The sequence below is a fragment of the Poecilia reticulata genome, chromosome 23 (assembly GCF_904066995.2).
Source record: "Poecilia reticulata chromosome 23, P_reticulata-male-v2, whole genome shotgun sequence".
In the NCBI taxonomy this organism is placed as follows: domain Eukaryota; kingdom Metazoa; phylum Chordata; class Actinopteri; order Cyprinodontiformes; family Poeciliidae; genus Poecilia; species Poecilia reticulata.
The window spans coordinates 2,536,282-2,558,927 of NC_088852.1; the positions used below are offsets into that span (position 1 = coordinate 2,536,282).

General features: G+C 37.4%; 1 protein-coding gene and 1 long non-coding RNA gene across 2 annotated transcripts in view; one reads left to right on the forward strand and one right to left on the reverse strand.

Annotated features, from left to right (window-relative positions):
* Positions 1–22,646, forward strand: part of LOC145550162 (uncharacterized) — an 83,326-nt gene that overhangs the window by 31,984 nt on the left and 28,696 nt on the right. The gene's annotated exons all lie outside the window — the stretch shown is intronic.
* il26 (interleukin 26) lies at positions 16,050–22,285 on the reverse strand. Its single transcript, XM_008400807.3, has 5 exons — positions 21,928–22,285; positions 21,282–21,344; positions 18,796–18,936; positions 16,824–16,889; positions 16,050–16,746 (listed from the first exon to the last, which is right to left on the reverse strand). Exons 1-5 carry the CDS (start codon positions 22,075–22,077, stop codon positions 16,672–16,674), a joined length of 495 nt encoding a protein of 164 aa, XP_008399029.1. The 5' UTR covers positions 22,078–22,285; the 3' UTR covers positions 16,050–16,671.

Consider the following 22,646-nt stretch of genomic DNA (forward strand, 5'->3'; position numbering starts at 1 on the left):
GAGGTAAATAATTATAAATAAGAAGTTAAAGTGAGTTTGGTTGGCTCCCAGAGCGGCTTTAGTCAAACTGGTGGATAACTGATGGTTACTTTGCAGAGGCAGCCTGGGATTCTGCCACAACAGAAGCTGCCTGGTAGATCTGTAGGAACTGAGCCAGAGCCTTTTTCTGCACCGTGGGGTCGTCCACCTGCAGGCAGAGGAAACCTCCGGTCAATTCACATGAAATCACATGCATCAGTTACAGCCAATAAATAACTTCTGCTGCTAAACATTCAGGGAAGAGTGGAAACGAAAGCTGCGTTTTTATTTAATCAAGTAGATTTGGTAACACTTTATTTGAAGGGCTGCACACTAGACTGACATAACACCTGCCAAGAACATGAAGGAGTTTTTATAAATGTTTACAACTGTTGTCATGAAGTGTCATTTGGTAAATAATGACACCTTTAATGCAAATTTGCACTAAAACTTGCATTAAAAGTCCATTAAAAATGTCAACTTTGAACTATTTGGTAAATATTGTCATTTTGATACAAAGTTGCTTTAAAAGTTACATTGAAAGTAATTTAAAAGTGTCAGTTATGCATCATTTTGAGTGTAATGAGACTTTTAATGCAAGTTGCATTTAATGCAACTTTGCATTATTAGGGAAATAATGATGCTCCATTAAAACTTGGATTAACGTTTAGGTCAACTTTGCATTAAAATAGAAATGTTTCATATCTTCTTAGAGAAAATTTTATTATTTACCAAATGACACTTCATAAACGTTCCTGAAGACCCCCTTCATGTTTAAATTAAAGCAGTTTGTTCTTGCTTCATAAAAGTAGTGATTGTATAATTAAACCAGTTCACAGTTTTTTAATTTTGTCCGTAAATGATCTTAAAAATAAACCGATCATCAAAACCACCTTTTTTTCTGTTAGTAAACATATTATAATTATTTTGTCAAGCTTCTGCTTTTCGAAGGCTGAATCCAGAGACGTCACACAGTTTTGTTTTTAAAAGTTATCACAAGTAAAGACGGTGGATTTCTAGACGTTCATGTTTGAACCGACGCATCACTGATGGGAATCGGTTCACTTTAGACGACTCCAATTTCTTACTGAAGATATGAAAGTACAAAAAAGGCAGTACAAAAAAAAAGAAATGTTAATTTAAGTAAGTTTTTTCTCTGAGGATTCTGGACAAAATCTTGACTTCTCATTTAAAAAAAATCATGATTCTCATATGACCAAAATACAAAAAAAAAAAAAAGAATGTTACCTTGATTCTCTCCAGCTCGCTGAGTGCATCCTCTATGTTTTGATTTTGACAAATCAGTCGGCTTTTCAGCTCCTTCGCCTTATTCTCCAGATTTTTCAGAATTTCCTTCACTTCGGTCCGCTTCGACTCTGACAGCTTGTCCAGCAGGTGTTTGCCGTGGTGATGCCGGACATACGAGAAGATTCGCATGTAGACGTCCAGAGTGGCGTTCATCAGCTGTATGTCTTCTTTTCTCTGTGGGACGTGAAGGAAGAGACGGTCCTTGGGAATTAGAGAAGGCTGGTTTTTCTGTCTGAGATCGATTAAAATCACTCCAACAGTAACGTCGTAATGGATGTTTACAGCAGAATTGTTAGAAAAAGTTACAATGTGTATTGTCTGACGTTTAATCATTCATAAGCATAAACTGGAGATCCTCAGGGCTCAGTTTTTGGTCCGGTTAAATTGTTATTGGGCGTAATCACAAATGGAGACTTTTAATTTGTGTTTTTATAAAGAATTATTTAAACCAAGAGACTTTTACTAAAAAGCCAACTTTGCTGCACCTAAATCAGCAAAAACTTGGCTAAATGTAGCAAGTGTTTTGAAAGAAAGTGACCCAAATCCTGTTTTTATTACTAAAAATAAATGTATTCAATTGAACCCAAAAGAAACTGAAAAGTAGATGCCTTTATTTTAATATGGCAAACATGCAAAATTAAAGTTTTCTGCCAAAAAACTCAGAAATTTTGAGAGTAATACCCAAAATTTTCTTGGAGAAAAAAACTTGCAAATTTGATAGAGAAAAAAATTATTATTTTAGGTTCATATCAGAAATTTTCTCCAAGAAGATATGAAACATTTCTAAATCTCAAAAATGTTCTTGAAAATGTCCAAGTTTTCTGGAACATTTCTGAGATTTGTCACAAAATTTCTGAGTGTTTGGCAGAAATTTATTCCTTTTTCATCTGTAAAGCCGAAATTCACAGCCATAAAAATTACTTTGACATTTTGTATCTTTTTTTAAACTTTTTAGTCAAGAAATTTGGGCCACATGGCAAAACGTTTGGACTCCCCAGCGCTACAGACGGGGTTAATCTCCAGCTCCTCCACTTCTATTTTGTCAAAATCTTGATGGCACTTATTTTCAGTAATGTTTAGTTTTATTGTAAACCTCATTTCATAACAGCAGAGACGTGACAACACGAGAACCAGATGATATTTAAAATGCTGCCTGACTTTTTAAAAAAACGTTCAATACAAATGCATCAACCTGCGTTTGAGTCTGTTTTTATGTCATGTAGTCTTAAATTATTGCAGTTAAATAGAACAAAATAATATCAGCACATCATAAATGTAGTGTCTTTGTAAGCCAGAGTTTAAAGAGGTTAACTAAATACCAAAAACTAAAATAAAACTATCAGAATAAGAAATAAACAAATATGTAGGGAAACAAAACAATCTCATCTTTTTCCTTCTTGTAGTTTCTCAGATTGTTCAGTAAACTGGCAGATGATGGATGTTTTTCAGTACATTACATTTTCTGCTGCATGTTTTCATGAATTATGGATCAGAAAGGATTCCTCTGAAGCTGGTTGGTACGAAGAGTCCTGCGTTAAACGGCTCCATTTCAGACCCAAAAACGTCTAAACGACGACCACCATGTTGTTTGTTTACCTGGCAGGAGGTGTTGATGGTTCTGATGACGAAATCGAAGAGAGGATCTCTGTTGACGTCCAGCTGCGTCAGGCCCTAAAACAAATATGATGCACAATTACACTCAAAACCAGGAGACCAAACATCTAAACAAGTTAAAAATCCGGTTTATTTTTTTCTTTAATTAATGCACTATTTGTATTTTTACTAAGTTTGACCAAATATTTTCGCCTTCCAAGCAGATTAAAACTATAGAGTGAAATATCTTTAATAATTTGAAGTAAAATCTAAATTGAAAATAAAGCCACGTGAGAGGCGAGAAATTTCCCTGCTTTGTCACCGATTGTTGAGATAACTTATCTGATGACATGGAGAAAATGCGTAAAAGTTCAGATTGTTTTCGCTTTCACATGATGTAATCACAGCTTATCTCTGAGATCAAAGTCAGCTGCTTTCCTCTAACAGTTTGATAAAAATATGTGAAACAAAATAAAACTGCAGATAAAAACCCTGTCAAACTTTAACCGCATGACACTGCAGGGTAACTTTATGTTTGAGGCTACTGAAAGCTTAATAATTAAAAGTATAATTGCCAGTCAATGGTCACATGCATGACCTCATTTGTACTGGGTGGAAACCACAAGCTGAGTAATAACGCTCAGAAAACCGCTGCAAAAAACTGTTTTGGGGAAAGTGTCAAAGTTGGTTCAATTCAGAGTCACTTTACAGATATTATTCTCTGTATTTAACAGATAAACAGATCTTGTTGTTGTTTGTAAGTAATCATGGTCATTTGGTCACATTTCTCATCTTTCAGCTTGTTGGAAATTTAAGAAACATTTTAATCTGCGCTGAATCCTTGTTCAATCCCAGCGTCTTGTCTCGCGTTTCCAATTACATCCTAACTGAAAATTAAAAACATCAACATCCACCTTTAAAAAGAAAAGAAAAAGGGCCAAAAATCGAGCCCTGTGGGACACCAACAAGTAAACTTACCAGATCAGTTGCGATGGTCTCGTGACTTCGTTTTAGATTTTCTGAAATGGCCTGAAACGGCAGAGCGTAAGCCAGCACGCCCCCCAGTAAGACCAGTAGACCCAGTGAAACGCTGCAAGACGGCATGTTGGTTCTCTAAACTCGCTAGATGCTCTAAGCAGAGGACCGACTGATGCTCTGCTTTGACCTGTACCTGTATTTATACCTCCATTCCCAACTGCCTCATGGTACATCTGATTATGAATGTGGTTGTGGTCTGTGGGCTTTCAGCAGCAGCACCAGAAACTGCAGCACCGACATCAGTTTTCTTCAAAAAGTCGCTTCGCTGCTTCTAAATCTGCACACAGAGGAGACTCCCTGGTCGCGTTTCCAACGCTCCCATCCTCAGAGTGCACACGCAAACACGCAGCGAGGAGATTACCTGGTGGTTTTACTGCAGAAAGACCACCAGAGTTCATTGAAACATCTTTGTGGTGCCCTAAACATTGCACAAATCTCATGCATGCTTTCTGAAAGGTTGCGCAACTTTGTCTGTGTGCATCTTAGATGTTTGCATCTGCATGTTCTTTTGAAGTCTATGAAAAGTCTCCAGTTTCCCCCTGAAAACCCTTTCGCAGAACGCTCTGGTTTTGCAAAACTGTTGAGTGACGGTTGATTTTTTTTCTTTCCATTTTTCATTTTTCCTGCACAGTTATTACTTTTTAAGTTTATTTGTGTAGCACATCACCAACAAGGCATCTCAATGTGCTTTACATCATAAAACCCCACAAATATGAAGATTCACACAGTGAACAATTGAGAACACCAGAAACAAACATTGCATTTTGACTGGTGCCATCAGCAAAATCATCAATTCACAAAAATGTTTAATTTATTATGGTTCAAAAGCAACTCTAACCAGGTGGGTTTTTAGTCTAGATTTAAAGGAACTCAGTGTTTCGGCTGTTTAGCAGTTTTCTGGAAGTTTGTTCCAGATTTAGCATAGAAGCTGAATGCTGCTTCTTTAAATTCTTAATTAGAAACAAACAATAGGGATGTAAAGACACTTAAAACGTATAAGGTGAGACGTGACAGTGAGTTCACGAGAACAAAATGAGATTTTAATATTTTCAGGATCAAGTATTTGATTTATGCTGCAAGAAAGCCTTTGTCCTCTGATTTTTGCCACAAACCCAACAATCTTATTCTGATTTCTTTTATCTCTTCAAACCTTACAAAAGAGCTTAAAATGTTCATAGTCTGCAGACAAAAAGCACCATTTTCCAGTTGGTATTGGTAATTTTCGCTGTGATTGTGATTTAGCTCTACATACCCTTCAGACATTCGGCCATTAGCTGTTTGCACGATGCCTTCTTCCTCCTTCAGCGTCTCAACTACTTGCACTGTTTACTTATTGTCTTGTCTGTCACTCTGTCAGGATTCCGACTAGAAACCCAAACAAATCATTTCAGGGCAGATAAAACATTTTCTGTTACATCTATGCTAGTGAGATAATCACCAGCGGGAAATTTTGTGTTGTAATTTTCCAGATCTTATACAACAAGATGCCGTTACTCCCCGACCAAACCTCCACTTGGTAGAAGAATATTAATGGTTACATTGATAATCGTTATTGCAAAAAATCCATTTGCACTACAGTAAATAGATTGGTTGAGTCGTACTGTAGATGTTCCTCCTCCACTCACTGATTAGTGTGTGAACCTAATATTTTTGAAAATATTCATTCTGACTTTTCTGAGTGGATGAATTTGTTGGGCTTCCTGTCAGACCTGGGCGTTTTGCAGCATGTCTGCCTCTTCCAGCTCTCAACATGTCCTCCATTAACACTGGAAAATTATAAAATCAAGCATGCGTAAAGGGTTAAATCCCAGCGCATGTCCAGTCATTTATTCTCTCTTCAGAATAGACGTTAATTTGAAAAGAGTCTTAGAAATTCAAAAAACCCATAAATATTTATCCAGATAAAATTTGCATCCATGAAAAATGAAAAGCTCAACAAAAACGAGTTGCTCCCAAAGTTTCTATTATCAACAGGCCTGTTGCAATAAGCAATACATCAAGTAATCATGATTAATTAAAACAAGCTCAATAATTTCCATTTATATGATTTACCGATTTTCTCTTTTCTCTCTTTCAGAAACTGAAACAAATCTTTAGTTTGGTGCTTTGGTCTCAATTAGCCAATTTTGTTTCCACAGACTATAATTCATTTTATTTGTTGTTTCTGTTGTTTATTTATTTTGGATATTTAAAATGTCTTCCAGTTCCAGTGTTGAATGTTCATTAGACTTTAAAGCTTATTGACCTTTGAGTTATTATGACATTACCATAATAATACCTGAAAATTGTCTTAGAACAACAATATTATCGTGTATCGCAATAATTTCTGGGACAATTTATCGTCCAGGAAAATGTGTTATCCTGACAGGCCTACTTATGAATATACGGCTCCAGATGTCAGTATGGAAGACCATGATCTGTTGCAGTGACGACTTTACAAGAAGACAATTAAACTTATATTTAGAATTTATTATCAATTATTTATCTGGAAACATTCAGAAGATGGTCCATTTCTCAACATTTGCGAATATTTTGGGAAAAGTAACCTCTCAGCGCTCCAGAAAACCTGATAAAATAACTTTCAGTTGAACCAAAACATGTAGGAGAACCAGATCCACCAACATGTGCTGCTCCATGCTGCTGGGTTTCTTTTGGAGGATTCGTCCGTCCTAATATGGACAGTCAGAAATAATTTAACCTGGATTACAACCAAAGAAGAAAGAAATCAAACTCAAGATCAGAATTAACAGCTGGCTGAAAAACCCAACCATAACTCCAACAATGCAGTTTATTTTCTATCTTATTAAGCTAAAAACACAACATATCAAATTTTTGTTTAAATCATGACAAACCAAATCTCTCAATAATATTTCATCATAACCACATCAGACGATACGGCCAAATCAGTCCCACTAACATCCCACACCTGCATTTCAATAAGTTAACCTTTTATTAAATACTCTGGATTAACAGTTTGTTTTATTTAATAGAAACTGTTATTAGTTATCTTTCTGTAAACTAAAGAAAACTCTAGAGTGTGTCGAATCTTTAAAGGTTTTGTTTCTGACCCAGATTATGATTAGTTGTCATATTATTCACACACTGAAGGTTCATGAGCTTTAGACTCTGCTGATACACAGATTGTTTATTAAGCTGCTTTCTCATCGGGATCGTTGATTTAACCTTGAATTATGAATTGTTGGACCAAATTGGGCCTTTTCGGGGTAGATGCCTGGTGGTACAATGCCACATGGGGATAAGAACTGAACAGTCATCTATGTAGCACAGAGACGTGAGATGGGAAAGACTCGTAGCCATTTGTGGATGCAGTAATCGGGTCAGAGTGGCTGCTATGACGTGTTGTAGTCATTACAGCTGAGTGTGGTCAGTCAGGAAAGACCCCTCTCGTTTCCAGCGCTGCAGTAGAAATCATTCAAAGTGAAAGCTAACTCTTCTTGAGAGCAGTATAACACGTTTCCTGCTGCTGCCTTATTTCGTATGAAGAGTTGGACGCATGCGTAATGGTTAACGAAAGAAAACCTGCAGAACAGGAAACAGAATCATGGGATGTTGATTGAACGTTCAGTGCTCGCTAGGATGCTGCCTTAGTTTTATCCAAACGTCCATTGGGTTTGTTAAAGTGAAATTTTCTGGCGTTTAGGCCAAATAGATGTGCAACTAATCTGCATTATGTAATATTAACACACTAATATTGACAGTCCTGGTTTAAATCCAAACCAGATCCAGATATTTGGGTTTTTTTTGCGCCTGCCTCATTAACAATCTCTTCCCTTTCTGAGCCATGCTGCTTCCTGATTGGTCTGTTTTAATGCATCATCATTACCGCGGTTAGCTGGTAGACTCTATTCTAGGCCAGATTTTGTACATATCTGTATTTATCGTGCATTACAAGCGGAGGAAAAACAAAGCTGTTTGCAGAGAAATGGAGAACTGGCATTGTAAAAATATTTTTTATTAATTGAAGAAGCAAAAGACTAAAGCTAGATATGTCAACTAAAGATCTATAATAATGTAAAAGTTCATAATTCTGAGCGTCTGATCAAAAGTGATGCTACAGACGCCTCATCCCTTCATGAAGGTATTTAACACTGACATGACTTTTAGCTCCTATTTATAAACATGGCTGCTCACACTGAGTCCGGTTCTGGTTCTGCTGGAGGTTTCTTCCTGTTAAAGGTTAGTTTTTCCTCTCCACTGTCGTTACATGCTCATCCAGGAGGAGTGAATCCTACAAGCAGTGGTGGAGAAAGTACTCCAGAAAGGGGATGGAAAGAAGGTGGGTGGGGGAGGACATGCAACCAAGGAGCCACGTAGCAGAGTTGTAGTCAAGACCACCTACCCAAGACCAAGTCCAGACCAGCACCCCGTGCTACGTAACAAAAAAAAATTAACTTTTACCTATCAAAATTGCTTCTCAAATTGATCTTAAAGATCCACATTCCCATAAAACACCTAGATATTAAATACTTAGAGCTGAAATAAATTTAATCAGTAAAGATCCGTCCAGAAGAATCGGATCGTTCCTGAATGTCATATCACTATATTGCACTTTGGTACCAGCGTTGTCCCATACATGCGACACCTCAGTCAACACCTCCACACAATAATTCAGCGCATGAGTAACTTTTTTTCATCGCAGATGCAACATGTGTCTCAGTACAGCTAGCTTTGCTAGCATCACGTCCACGGAGCTTACCTTTCTTTAAGATTTCCTTCCAAGTGACGCTAAAAGTTGGACGAGGTCCCCACGGTCTGTGAAAGCGAAGCGCTGCTGATTTTACATGTCGCCATATCTTATGATTTATGCAGCGCTATTATATTACTGACGATTAGACAGACATCTTCTCCCGCTCAGAGGAAACCACTGCGCATGTCTGGAGCTCCGCGTGCGAGTAAAGGTGGAGCCGATGGGTGACAACAGACACTAAGTCACGTTATTGCTCGGATTTTACGGCGCCACCTTAAATCCCTGAACTTCACATTTTAACGGACAAAAAGAGCAACGCAACTTGGATGTAACGAGTAACGCGACAGTTTTGTAGAAATGTAGTGAAGTAGAAAGTACAGATACTTACTGTAAAATGTAGTGGAGTAAAAGTAGAAAGTATCCATTATTAAATCTACTTAAGTAAAGTACAGATACACAAAAATAGTACTTAAGTACTTCCCACCACTGCCTACAAGTCAATGACTAAATTCAATCTGCTGAGTTTCCTTAGACAGAAACCTTTTCCATAGTGTCTGCACATCCTTAAAAAGTCTTAAATGAATGTATTTAAAATGAAAGCCCTTAAAATGTCCTTATTTAATTTTTTAAAAAGTAAGTTGACCTTAAATCTATTAATCACAGATCTTATTTTGTTGTTGCCAGACTATTTAATCTCATATTTTGATAGTTTTTTTCCTCATTTTTATGTCGCACGTGAACATCTTCTGTGACTCGAGGTAGTAGCGGCTATGCTAACTAGCTGCTAATATCCCCTGGCTTAGCTAGCTAGTTTTTTTTACTTCCACCATGGGTAAGTGCAAATTTATCGTCAGTTGGATGGATGATGTTCGTTTTAGCCATTAGCCATACAATCTATTTATTTGTGATTATCTTTTGTAATTAAATTTTGTAACTTTTGTAACTTAGTTGCTTTTTGTTTTGCATAACAAAAAGCAACTATGTTTTCCAGCATTCACAGAAAAATTGCTAAGTTTAAAAAGCAGAGAAATAACTTTTCTATAAGTGCTGTAAGCACATGATGGACTGCAGTTACAGTGGAATGGGAAAGCTGCATTATCATTTAATCATATCGAAACAGAAACTGCATATAGCATTAGCTTAGCGCTTTGCTAGAGAAGTGTGGGTGTAAGAAATGTGTTTAGATTGTTGCTGAGTCTGACTCAGTACAACACATTAAGAGCCAGAAACAAGATTATTTACAATACAACAAATTGTTAACCAATAAGTCCGGAATTATAAAAATATAGAATTAAAAAATATAGCTTTTTGGTTTGATAAGAGAATAGAAAATATAACATTTAGTATAACATATCTTTTACTGAAGTGCAAACTTTTAAGTTGTGCAGTTATTTTACTTCATAACTGCTCGTCTTTAGTGTCTGCTTCTTTCTGCCTGTTGATAAAAATATCAATATTATTGCAATTCTACCACAAAACACATGTAGACTCTCAGATGGAATAATACAAGTGAGACATGCTGTATTATTTAAATGTATATAAACATTTACTTTGACTAGGCATCATAAATTACCTGTTTTTCTTTCCTGCATTTCCTTACTATACTTTTTTAGAAAATCTGTTTATTTTTAATGTGCTAATAATACTTAGCTTCCCACTTGCATAATAACATACATCTCACAATAGGACATAAAAAGTAAAGAAAGTACAATAAAAACTTCAAAATCATCATAACCAATAAAAAAGATGTAAAAAGGGAGTGTTATTGTCCCTCAACCATTTGTTCAGCTAAGAATAATTACACAGCCAGATTAACGCACATTTTTTTCATACCAGTATATATTTTATAATTATACCTCTACAAATACGTGGCTTCCCTATTATTATCGCCATCTCAACTTTTAGACATTTCTTTAATGATTTAATGGTTTCTTAAATTTTGGTATTACTGTTAGCTGCTGGAAAAAATGTAATCATGGAGTTGAGTAGGAGTGGTGGAAAAAGTCATCTCTGGAGGCCAAATCTCTTCTGAGAGTAGAAATTGATTGCGTTAGTAAGCTGCACCATCCCTGCATGGTTTCTGCAGGTGGAAATACCACCACAGTGAGTGTAGCGAAACCTTGGTCGTCACTGTGGCAGAGTTGGTGTTTCCCGACCGCTACGTTCTGCACTTTTAAACCTATTTAACTAATCGTAGATTTTATAAAGCTACAGAAGCTTTTAACATGGTTTCTGGACTCCACAACTGAAATTAAAAATGGTGATTATAAAATGCGGAGATGGAGATGAAATAAAAATGGAATCGGCGCATCATTTCTGCAGTTGGAAAATGCCACTACGAGGCGTTCAACGAAACCTGATTCGTCACTGTGGCAAGATCACTTTTCCCGAGTAAAAATAAACTCTCTAAGAATTCCCCGATGCATTTAATTCGATCCAAATTAGAATCAGCAAGCACCGAACATTTGAATTCATCTGAATATAATTGTATGTAAATTATTTTTGAAGCATGTATTGCTTTTATGTTATTTTTTAAGTAACAAAATGTGTTTTATACCAAACTACTCTGTCCATATTGATCAAATATGTTTGTGAAAGTCAGGTGTTTAACCTGATAATTTGTATGTGGCATATCAGCAGTTATTAGCTTTTCCTGGAAGCCCTTACTGGTACAAGTGCTGCCAGAAGTTTACTTCCACCCATCATTGGCATGAGTCTCATATTAAATTTGATCTTTAAATGTATTTTTTTCCAAAGCTGAATCTGGCATATGCTTATCTTCTAAGCAGTCTATAAATTATCAATAGTGTTTTGGTTGGAGGATTGGGGAACTCAACCCAGAAGCTTTGTGTTAACCAGCTTTATCCATTTCAAAAACCAATATCACTGCATGTTTGGGATTCTTGTCCTATGAAAATATCAGATTGTATCCTTGTTACAGCCAAGAAGTTGATTTGAAGTGAAGTTAAGGAAGTTCGAGATAATCCCCATGAATTATTAGATCCATTGTGCATCTGTCAGTGAAAAATACCCACCAAAATGAGCTATCACCACCAAAATCCGTAACCAGCCTTGGTTTAACAGAACCACCACGGTATAACTGATATATATCCATTACTTTGGTCCAACATGGACGGTTCTTCCCACTGTCTCCCCAACCTGGCTTGGAGTTACCGCACTTCTGTTTTTGCTTGCAGCACAAACTGTTGGTTTTGGAAAATGTTCTTTGTGGATTGTGGTTTGGGAGAATGCACTGTTGGGGAAGGAGTCGTCAAGAAGGATTGATTGACCAATCAGAAATGGACTTGGACTAATGAGAGTTATTCCACGTTAGACAGTCGGCAACAAAAAGATTTCTGACCTTCTGTTAAGTTTGAGTGTGTTGGGCCATAGAGACATCCTTCTCTCTCTCAGTCTTTGGTTCTACAAAATGCTCTTCTTCCCCTACGCTAGCTTTTGCTTTCAGATTTGAAAGTTATTATTGAGCTGCAAGAAATTCAGCAAAATGTGAAGTTTTAAGTGAGGATAGGTGTTTGGACAAAGTTTGAACTTTCAAAACAACAGGAGGACAATCTTTCAATCTGTAAGAAACCCCTATCTGGGTCACTAGGCCACGAGTTGCCACAGTTTTGTAAAACTAAGGAAGCTTATTTTACGCTAAAATAAAAACCACCTACCAAAGCAAAACCACTTTTAATAGCTTGTGGCCTGCAAACCAGGTACATTTCAGTCTTTTGTGTCAAAGATTGAATGAGTTTTATTTGCTTAAAAATATAAAGTGATACAAATATAAGTGTTGATAGAAGTGTTGTAAGTTCTGGAGATATAAATGTAGATTTCAGCATCATCTGCATATAGTCGTGTTCTGAAAATAAATGTGGCTGAATTTTGCTTTCACATGTAAATTTTTTGTCTTTGGTCAGTTTTCAGTCCTTTATTAATTATAAGTTGTGTTACAAAGTGCAGCTTTATTCATGAAACATTTCTCATTTTGGTAAAATTTTGCTGCTTTATGCATGTATCTCCCTTCAACGTTGGAAGATGCATCGGGTAATTTTAAAATGAATGTTTAAAATCGGTGCTGCAGCATTGGGGTAAGTATAGAATAATTTCTGCCAGTTGCACATTTATGCACATCACATGCAAAGTCTGCGCTGGCTTTCTGGGAAAATGCTAATTCAGTGGAATTAAGTGGTCATCTGTTAGGTTTTTAACTGAATTACTGCAGTAATTGTTTCCTAGAAGCCTCTTAGTAACTTTTTGTTGTTTGTTTGTTTGTTGCTGCGGGCCAACTGCCAGACACATGAGACACACCACATCCTCTAACATGTAAGGAAGGCTTGACTCTGCTTCTGGTGGGTAAGAGAGTCTGCTAAAATGAAACTGAAACGCTTCTGGTGTGGATTTTTTTTTAAAACATCAATGCAGTAGTTTGATAACTCTGAGTCTCAAATTGATAAATGAGTGAGATGAAGGTGAGTCCCTCAAGTCAAGGATTTACTGATTTACAGTAGGTTTCATGCAGAAGTCATGTTTTTGGAAAAAATATTTATTTTACTGGCTGAAACTGGTTTTATGTTTAGTCAATGAAGTGGTTCATTCTTCTGCTTCCTCCACAGACCTTTAGACAGCCTCCTTTTTTCCCAGGCTTGTTTTTGATGACAGTGTGACAATGGAGGTGTAAACCAACTGGTAAAACAACAGCTTTGGATTTGACTGAGTTCTCTAATCATGGGGGCAGATTAATGGTGTTTGAGAACCTAAAGACGCAAAGGTCAGATTTTGACAGGTGACAGAGACGATGGTTTGAGGTTTAGACTCGCGTCACACTTTAGTCAACATGAGTCTAAAGACTTGAGAATTGACTTAGACTCTTGTTCTGAGACTTGAGTCTGTATCTCATATAATCTGTTTAAATGTAGACGCCTTACTGTGGAAGGTTACATTTGATTTATTAGCCAGTTAAGTCAGCATCAGTTGACAGGGTGTCTGCACTGCCTCAAAAAGTCTTAACTTCATGTATCTGAAATTAAGACCTTGAAGTGTCTTCAATTAATTTAAAAAATGCAAGTTAGCCTTTATTATGTTAATCACAGGTCTTAAACTTTAAATCTTGTATATGCTGTACAGTTTGTTTTCTTCCCAGACTTTTCTGCCAGGCAAAACTTTGACATATTCATTGTGTTCTGCAGCTCGAGACGGTTGAGGCTACAGCTAACTAGATGCTAATATGTATAAAAAAAAAGTTTGTCAGTTGGCTGGAAAAAATGCCTCACCTTTCCGTAGGCTACGATGTACCCAAAAACAGTATCTATCTAGACTTTTGTTTGCTTTTAAGGCAGCTCCGGTGTAAGGGGAAGCGCCGTTTATGAACCGGTGATTTAAATCGTGTGCTGTGAATTCAGACAGTATTTTCGATTTGATCCAAAGCACCAAGAGGGAGGAGCTGTGGGTTGGTTTCTAAGCTAGCTAGTCCCTTCTTCTGTAAATACCGCCGTCTATGAGCCCCAACAAGGTTTGCTACTGCCACAGACAAATTAGTTCAGTTTGAACAAGCAGAAGCTATAATGGCAAAACAACTTAGGAAAAACAGTCGTTCAGTACTCCCTTCCCTCGCTTCCAATGGCCGCCAAGTTGCAAAGGGTCATTTGGTAAGATGCATTGTGTTCATAAAAGTTTGGCACTTTGGGAGTTACGGGTGTAGAGAGAATTGCAAAATATACAGTTTCCGTCTGTAAATTTCTGTCGTAATGCAGATCTTGAATTTCAATCATTATTGGTGAGTTGGTGAAAACAGCAGGAACCTTCACTTTATGTCTTTATCACTGGAAAAGCCACAGAAAACCATCAACATGTTCCATTATTGTTGGAAGTAGTTTATTTTGGAGGAAGTTTTGATTCCTGTCTTGTTTTATGGCTTGGCCAGAGTGTTTGTGCAGAACTGGGAGGAATCCCACTCTTTGATGGAGAAGGAACTTGGACTAGACCAGGGACAGAACAGAACCAACTATATACTCTAATCTTCTGCAGATTTCCCAATCAGCAGGATTCATCAGTGAAAATAACTTTACTCCTCTGATTTTCATCCTTGCAACATTTCAATCTTGTTCTTCCTTGAATAGGTTTCTTCCGTATTTGCAAGTATTGGATATGGAAGTATTGCAAGTGCATGGAGTGTTCACAAGACGAAGACTGTTACGTTGGGTGGTGGTGATGTTGTGAAAGAGAAAAAGTACATTTAGTGTGTTGGTACTCTAATTCCAACATATTTACACAAGCTTGTGATTAAAATCACCTGCTATCCACTGCGGATCAATCACAATAATCAACAAAATATTAGTGATGAAGTGAGGGAAGTCAGTCATCCAGGTATGTAACGTTAATTGGTTTGCTAAACGCTGAGTAGTTCGAAACTGAATTGGGTGTAAAATGTGTCCCGAAACAGTTTGGGGTTTGGTGTCGTCTTCTTAATCCTGAGCAGGAGTTTCATGACTCTTCTGCAGAGGGGCTGACTCAGCAGAGAGACGCTGAAAAGTTCAAAGTTGTGTCAGCATGTGGGGGTGGAGATTGACTGTGGGTTTTCGACGGTTGTCCAGACGTCTTCGTTGGAGTTTCCAGGTAACGAGGAAGATATTGACTCAGCTTTACGATTGAGAAAAGCATTCCTTTAATCACAGAACTAAATTAATTTTGGTTTGAATTTAATTGATCTTTTGTTTCTCTGCCTTTGCTTGAATTCATCTTCCTTTTTTAACTACTTTTTAGCTTATATAATCTGCAGAGTCAAAGCATTTACCAAATTTGCATAAAAGTTTAGTTTAAAAAAATATTTTTTCTCTTTTTTGAATGGCTTAAAGCAGGGGTGTCAAACTCCAGTCCTGAAGGGCCGCTGTCCTGCAGTTTTTAGATGTGCCACAGGTACAAAACACCTGAATCAAATGGCTTAATTACCTCCTTCTTGTGTAGGTAAGTTCTCCAGAGCCTTGATAATGACCTAATTATTCTATTCAGGTGTGGTGCAGCAGAGGCACTTCTAAAAGTTGCAGGACACCGGCCCTCGAGGACTGGAGTTTGACACCCCTGGCTTAAAGGATAATGGTGATAGTGAAAACATGGCAGCTGTAAGCTGAATCCAACTGGACATTTTATAAACATTTAATAAAACTCCAAATGAGACGACTTGAAAACATCCGACATGCATAGAAACATTAGAAGATACAATATTTACTCCAATTATGCAACATCTAATGTTTAGTTGTGAGAAAACTGGATGGAAACGAGCCCAACAAACAAAGCTGCTTGTTTTTCAGTTCCTGAAGTACCAAGTTTTGACCAGCAGAGGGAGACAAATCCAAATTAAAGTCGAAGCCACTCAGTCAACAAGTAGAAATAAAATACGTCTTTATTTACTCCAGTTTGTGACAAATTCAGACATAAATACATGTGACACATCTAATATAAAAACATCTTCCTTCATACTTCACACTAACATTTCAAGTAACTAAAACTCCAGACTCTTTTGTGCATTATCAAATATATTAAATCTGTCCCCCAACAATAACTTATGTTAGCCTGTGTGTATACAATAAAAGCATCAAGTAAATATTTTTGAGAAGGAAAGCTCTTCTCAGAAGTTCAGAAAAACAAATGTTAATGACAAGCTTCAGTTCGGCTCATAGTTTTCAGTTTTCAACCGTTTCCACTGAATTTTTCACATTTTACATTTTAAAGTGAATTTGTGTTCCTGGTGATACAATAAAAACATTGCATTTCATTAGTATAATAGTGAAATGCATTATTAATAAATACATATTAAATAATTAAAGTGCTTTTTTTGTATCAACATCAAATTTTAAATTCAGATAAAATAAATTTTTTCACAGTAAAACCAGATGGAAACAATGAAGCTGGAGGTAACGGTGAAAAAATACTCATAATAATGAGGTTTAACGTGCTGCTGATGATGATGATGAGGTTGTTTATACTGAGGATGAGGAAGATGGTTCTCATATCAGCTCATCAATCCATCTGAGGATGAAGCTGAACTCTCTGATCGCCTTCATCGCTCCTTCCTCTCTTTTCTGCAGTCAAATAAAACGTTTCCATTATTAGACTTTAAACTAACATTCAGCAGTCAGTCTGTAGAATCTATATTTACCTTTTTTATTTTTCTCTCCATTTTCTTCAGAGCTTTCATATATTTTGAACGCTCTGTGGAAGAAACCTAAAAAAGGAGAAAGCAAATTCAGACATAAGTTGAAACAAAATGGCTTTGATTTCAGTTTGGGATTTGCAATAGAGCGATACTTCTGGGTTTGTTCATTTCCTGTCTGATCAATAAAGACTACAAGAGCAAAAGACAACAAAAAAAACAACAACTAAATTTGACTTCTTTAAAAACTTAAATATTAGTCTTTCCTGCTGCTCCCACTAGGGGGCGCCACATTAATTCATCTGTCAACATTCCTCCATTTCTAGCCCCGCCTCCTTTGTTTTCAGCTGCACACCCTCTTCCAAATTGCACATCAGAGCAGATCTAACCACCATCACTCTCTGCTTTCACTCTTTCAGCAATCCCTCCATCATAAATCACTCTGCAGCTCTACTTTACACTCCTGATATGGCTTAAAAATATCTCCAGTGTTTTTCATACCAGATCCAATTTCTGATTTTAATCAATTTTTTTTTCTTCTAAAAAATAAGAACAGAAAATATTTTCAAAAATTGAGTTTTATTTCTGAGTTGTGCTACACATTATTAGGGCTGTTAGAATTATTTCTGTTTAATTATGAGAAATTAGTCCTAATAGCAGCAGGAAAACGAAGCAATTTTACCAGAAAGACATCTTAAAATAATGAGAAAGTAGTTGTTTATTTATCAGGATCTTAAGTGACCAGCTGAGTTTGTGGTTGTTTCTTTTAAATAGACTTTTTCACAGTCCTGCTACTGATAATTTGATGCTGGTGTGTTAAAAGATTAAGTATTTCTTTATCTGTAAATCTTATACCAAAGCATAACGTCACAAGATTCTCAGCATTTTTCTTTGTTTTTATTTTCCTGTTCTCATAAAATCAGCCCCTCATCCTCCTAATATTACGACTTTATTCTAGAAATATAAATTCGTTATTCTCATGTTATTTTGACTCTATTGTTGTATTTTTATAATATCATGGCTTTATTCTGGTTTTTTAAAATAAAAAATCATAACATGGCCCTCACGTTCGATCACAGCTTTGACCTGAATTCAAAGTCCGAATAAATAGAAGCTCGTCAAACAAGATGGCCGCCCTGAGTGTGCTGACGTCACGCTAAACTATCAAAACTCAAGGAGTGCATTGGTGGGAAGAAAAATCCAGATTTACCAACAATTAAATCTCTAAAACCAAATATTTAATAGATAAAATCGATTTATCGCTTATCGTTCCTGCGTTAGCCCACCGTTAGCTCACTGTTAGCTCACCGTTAGCCCACCGTTAGCTCACTGTTAGCTCACCGTTAGCTCACCGTTAGCTCACCGTTAGCCCACCGTTAGCTCACCGTTAGCCCACCGTTAGCTCACTGTTAGCTCACCGTTAGCCCACCGTTAGCTCACTGTTAGCTCACCGTTAGCTCACCGTTAGCTCACCGTTAGCCCACCGTTAGCTCACCGTTAGCCCACCGTTAGCCCACCATTAGCACCTCTGTTCAGTTTCTACTTATCCTCCTTCCATCTTTCATTTGTTTTGGCTTCTAAGAAAATAATTAGGGTAAATTAAGAACGTTTGAATCTGCACAAAATCTAAACACAATATTTACTTATTAGATGCAGGTTTTTGGTTTCTGTAATTATCTGCACCAGCAACCCTGAAAAACTCAGCCGGTAAAGATGAAAAATGGTTTCTAACTGAAAATATGAGATAATTTCGCCGTTACTCACATTCATTTTCATAAAACTTTCCAACTAAACAAGTGCAGATTTCCGTAGAAGTGCATGGTTGATGTGTGACGGACTTAATGTTCACAGCTTGGTCAGAAATTGACTCAGCACTTCAGCAGAGGAGTGTCTGACTGTTTTTTTAAATGACCTGATTCCAGCTCTGCTGCAGAGCTGCAAGGCGTTTTGACGGCAGGCTGAGGAGCGGCGTACTCACGCAGTGCTGCAGCGTGTGGTGGAGCCGGTACAGCAGTTCGTCGTAATGCTGGGGGAGAAGCTTCTTGATCGCCGCTGTGCTGAACACGCTCCTCTGGTAGATGTCAGTCATTTCCTGCAGCTCCAACCAGCCAATCAAACGCTGACGGGACATCAGTTCAAACGTAAACATTTTAACTCTGTGAACTCTGACACTTTCTAATAGCACCAAAGATGTGAAATGATCTTCGCCATTACTGTTAACACCAGGCTTCACATAATGCATATCAAGGTGTTCAGATTAGATCCAATTAATCGGATTAACTGGAGAATCAAAGAAGGCCATTTGCTCAAAGAACAACCCTCAGAGCTGTAATTACACCAAAGCTGAGCACAAATATATAAAAAACATTATTTTTCTGTAAATATGTTCTACACTGATTCCTGCAAGTTCCAGAGATTTAATTTCATCTGGTACAATTCTGCATTTCAATAAATCCCCTATTGATCACCTTTCACTGTCCAATTATTAATCAGTTTATCCAAAAAAAAATACCCAGTTTAAGTTTAAGTGGTTAAATTAAAATAATCTTCAGAATGTCAGCCGATCAGAATAATCGTTAGAATAATTGGTTCAGTCCTAATTTCTTTATTAGTTTTGACAGCTGATTGAGTTGACGATGGCTTTACAAGTCCGGTTTTATTTTGTTAGCTCTGTTCGGGAGTTTTGGTCCATTTTATCGCGAATAAATCTTCATCTTCACACTAAACGCTGCAGTTCGTTAGCATGACCAGCTAACATTATTCTGAAGGCAGCAGATTGTTTCTGTCAGAAAACTAACGTACGATGAAATCTGCCAGATAGAAGCATGGAAAAGTCTCTGCTGCACTGGCGTCAACAAGTCTTTGTTTATGTTAAAATACGGCTGAAACGAATAATCGGATTAATCGCGATTAATCGATTACTGAAATAATCATCAACTAGTAATCAGTTAATCATTAACTGGAATATACAGACTCAAAAATGGCTGTTTTGCTGAAAAAACTAAACAGTCGGAACAGCAATTAAGCTACTTACTAAAAAAAATTAATTTAGCATATAAGACAATAAAAACAACTTTTTCCGTAAATATGTTTTACCAGAACTCCTTAAGTGGCAAATTTTGCCTTCGCCCAGTTCAAATTTAACAAAAACAAAACAAAACATCCTTATAAGCACCTTTTACTATCAATTATTAAATGGTTAATTAAAAAAATGCATCAATTAAACCACAAATGACCAATCATATACTAAAGAAACGCTATGTAATTGCTTTTTAATCAATAAAATGTTTACATTCTTATTTAACAAAGGAACTGAATAATTTATTTGCATCTTTTATTGTATTTTTAATATTGTTTCAAGTGATTCAGTGAATAATCTGCAGAATGTGGCAATATTGTGTTTTTTTTTAAATCCAATTATTTGATTAATTGTCAGAATAACCAATTAGTGAAAATAATCATTAGTTGCAGCCCGGCGTTTATTTTCTTTTCTCTGTGATTTCTCCACTGCTGTGAATTTACACCTCATAAAACTTAAGCTGAACGTTTTAAAATGGCCGACGTTTTAGTCCAGACTCTCCAGGTCTGAACATCACAATCAAAATAACAATAAATAAACATCAATAAACTGGATTTTTATCTCTGCAAACTTCAGCAGATTAGTTTGAATTTTTTAAAATAAAAATAATTGAATCATGTCGCAATTAATCGCATGATAAATTGAAATGAACTCTATAATTTCAGTATTTTATGAAGCTCACAGACATCAAAATCCATTTTATTTCTGTTTTCAATTCCATTTTTAGTTGTCGTGTTTTATTTTATCCACATTAACCCGAATATATTTAAAGTAAATTAGGTCTTCTTTGGAAAATGTTGTGTTTTGTATCGGTTTTCTCAATATATTACTTGAAAATGGTCCTAAGCAACAAATTATCGCATATCGCAATAATTTCAGAGACAATTTATCACAGCAGTTATACAATTATATAAACATTTTTGTTGTAAAAGTTTAAACTTTCCTGCATGCAGGTTGGTTTATTGGCTGAAAAAGATTATTAACCAGCAGCTTCAGCAGCTAAATTTCCAGTGGAGCCTGAATGCATCACTAATCTAGCAGAGCGAGACTCTGAGCTCAACACTTCCTCCCTGGAATCCAACGCTGCGCTGCGCTGAGGTGGAGCAGCAGCTGGAAACCCAGTGCCAGTCACTGGTTTGACTGGTGTCTGAACGGCTTGTGGAGGGGAACCGGCGCCCTGACGCGAGGTGTGAAGCCGCCACGGCGCCTTGGCAGGCCGCCTGGTTCAGGCCTGGTGAAGTCTGGTTACGGGTGTGGTTGTGGTTGAGGTAAACCGAGCGGACATCGTCATGGCGGAGAGGCGAAACCTCAGACATTTAGTTCCACGAAAGCTTTGGGTGCCAAAGGAAACGAGACGGGAGCAGGCAGGATGTGGATTTACTGACCTCAGGACATTTGGTGCAGAACTTTGGCAAAAGTCTCGTCCGGCGGGAAAACCTCTCCTCCTCCTGCACATGAAAACAAACCGGTTTGACCTTTTAGCACTCAATAATGCCACTTTTACTACAAATACTTTTAAAAAATCACAATTTCCACTGGTAAAATATGAGCATCTGATGAGTAAACTCTTCAATAAAAGGCTAAATTTAAATAAAATCAATTTGTTCTCAGGATTTAAATTGATAAGTTAACAGAATTTGTCCACTGAAATTGATTCATAGCATTATTAAGAGGTTTTACTCCAGAAATCCATCAAATATTATTGATCATGAACAGATTTACACTTCCTTTATAATTAAATATGTTGTTTGCTCACATAATGAAAGATTAACCCATAATTATCATCAGTAAATCAAAGTTAACTTTAAATCTAAACGTAAACAAAACAATAAGACGCTTAACTTGTATTTCTGTTCACCAGTGGAGAAGTGAATAAATAATCACTAACGGAGAGATGAGACAGTAACTGATCACAGTGATCAACAGAAACCTGGATGTTGATTTTAAACGAGCTTCTGAAAAAGTAAAACTTCAGTTTTTGTAAAATGTATCGAAATCATGATCGATCTCCCATCAGCGTATTGATCCTACCGGCAGCCTGTCGATCAGGACGCCCGTCTGGTTCCACAGCTCCCGGATCAGCTCTTCAGGTATCTCCCGTCGGCAGGTCAGCCGCTGGCCGGCCGTTGCCGTGGTGACGGCTGCGGCGACGAGGCAGATGCACAAAGCGAGAACAGACATCCTGACGGCGGGAGGCTTGCTGAGCTGCTGCAGCCCGTCGGGTCCGCCGCTGCATTTATACACCCGACCCGGCCCCCTGCTGACACTCCCACCGGCCTCTCCCACCCTCACCGACTTTCCCAGGATTCTCCCTGCTGATGTCACCCGCAGCTTTGCTTCTCCTTCCTCCCTCCTGCTGATGTCACTTCCTCCTCCGTGTTATCAGGCTCCTGGTTTTGGCGTTCAGATGTGAGGTTAGATAAAACTAGGTTGCGGTTTATAGACTGCCAGCCGAGGAATCGGTGACTCTGCAGAATTGGCTCCCACCTTCGACGGTTCCCCGACCCAGATCAGAGAGTTTACGAAGATTTCAGCAAGCTGGCACCGTGGAAGGAGCAGAAGAAGAACCGACTGAGTTAAAACTAAGTTCTGCTCTTCCTGGAAGTCAGAACAGTAACCAGGTCAAGCAGCCGCACTCTGAGGCTCGGTGAACGCAGCTGCTTCACGTTTCAAATGGCAAAAATGATTCAGAACAGTCACTTTTTCCCCCTCATTTGTAATTCTTGTCTTTCTCAGGTTTTCTTGAAACC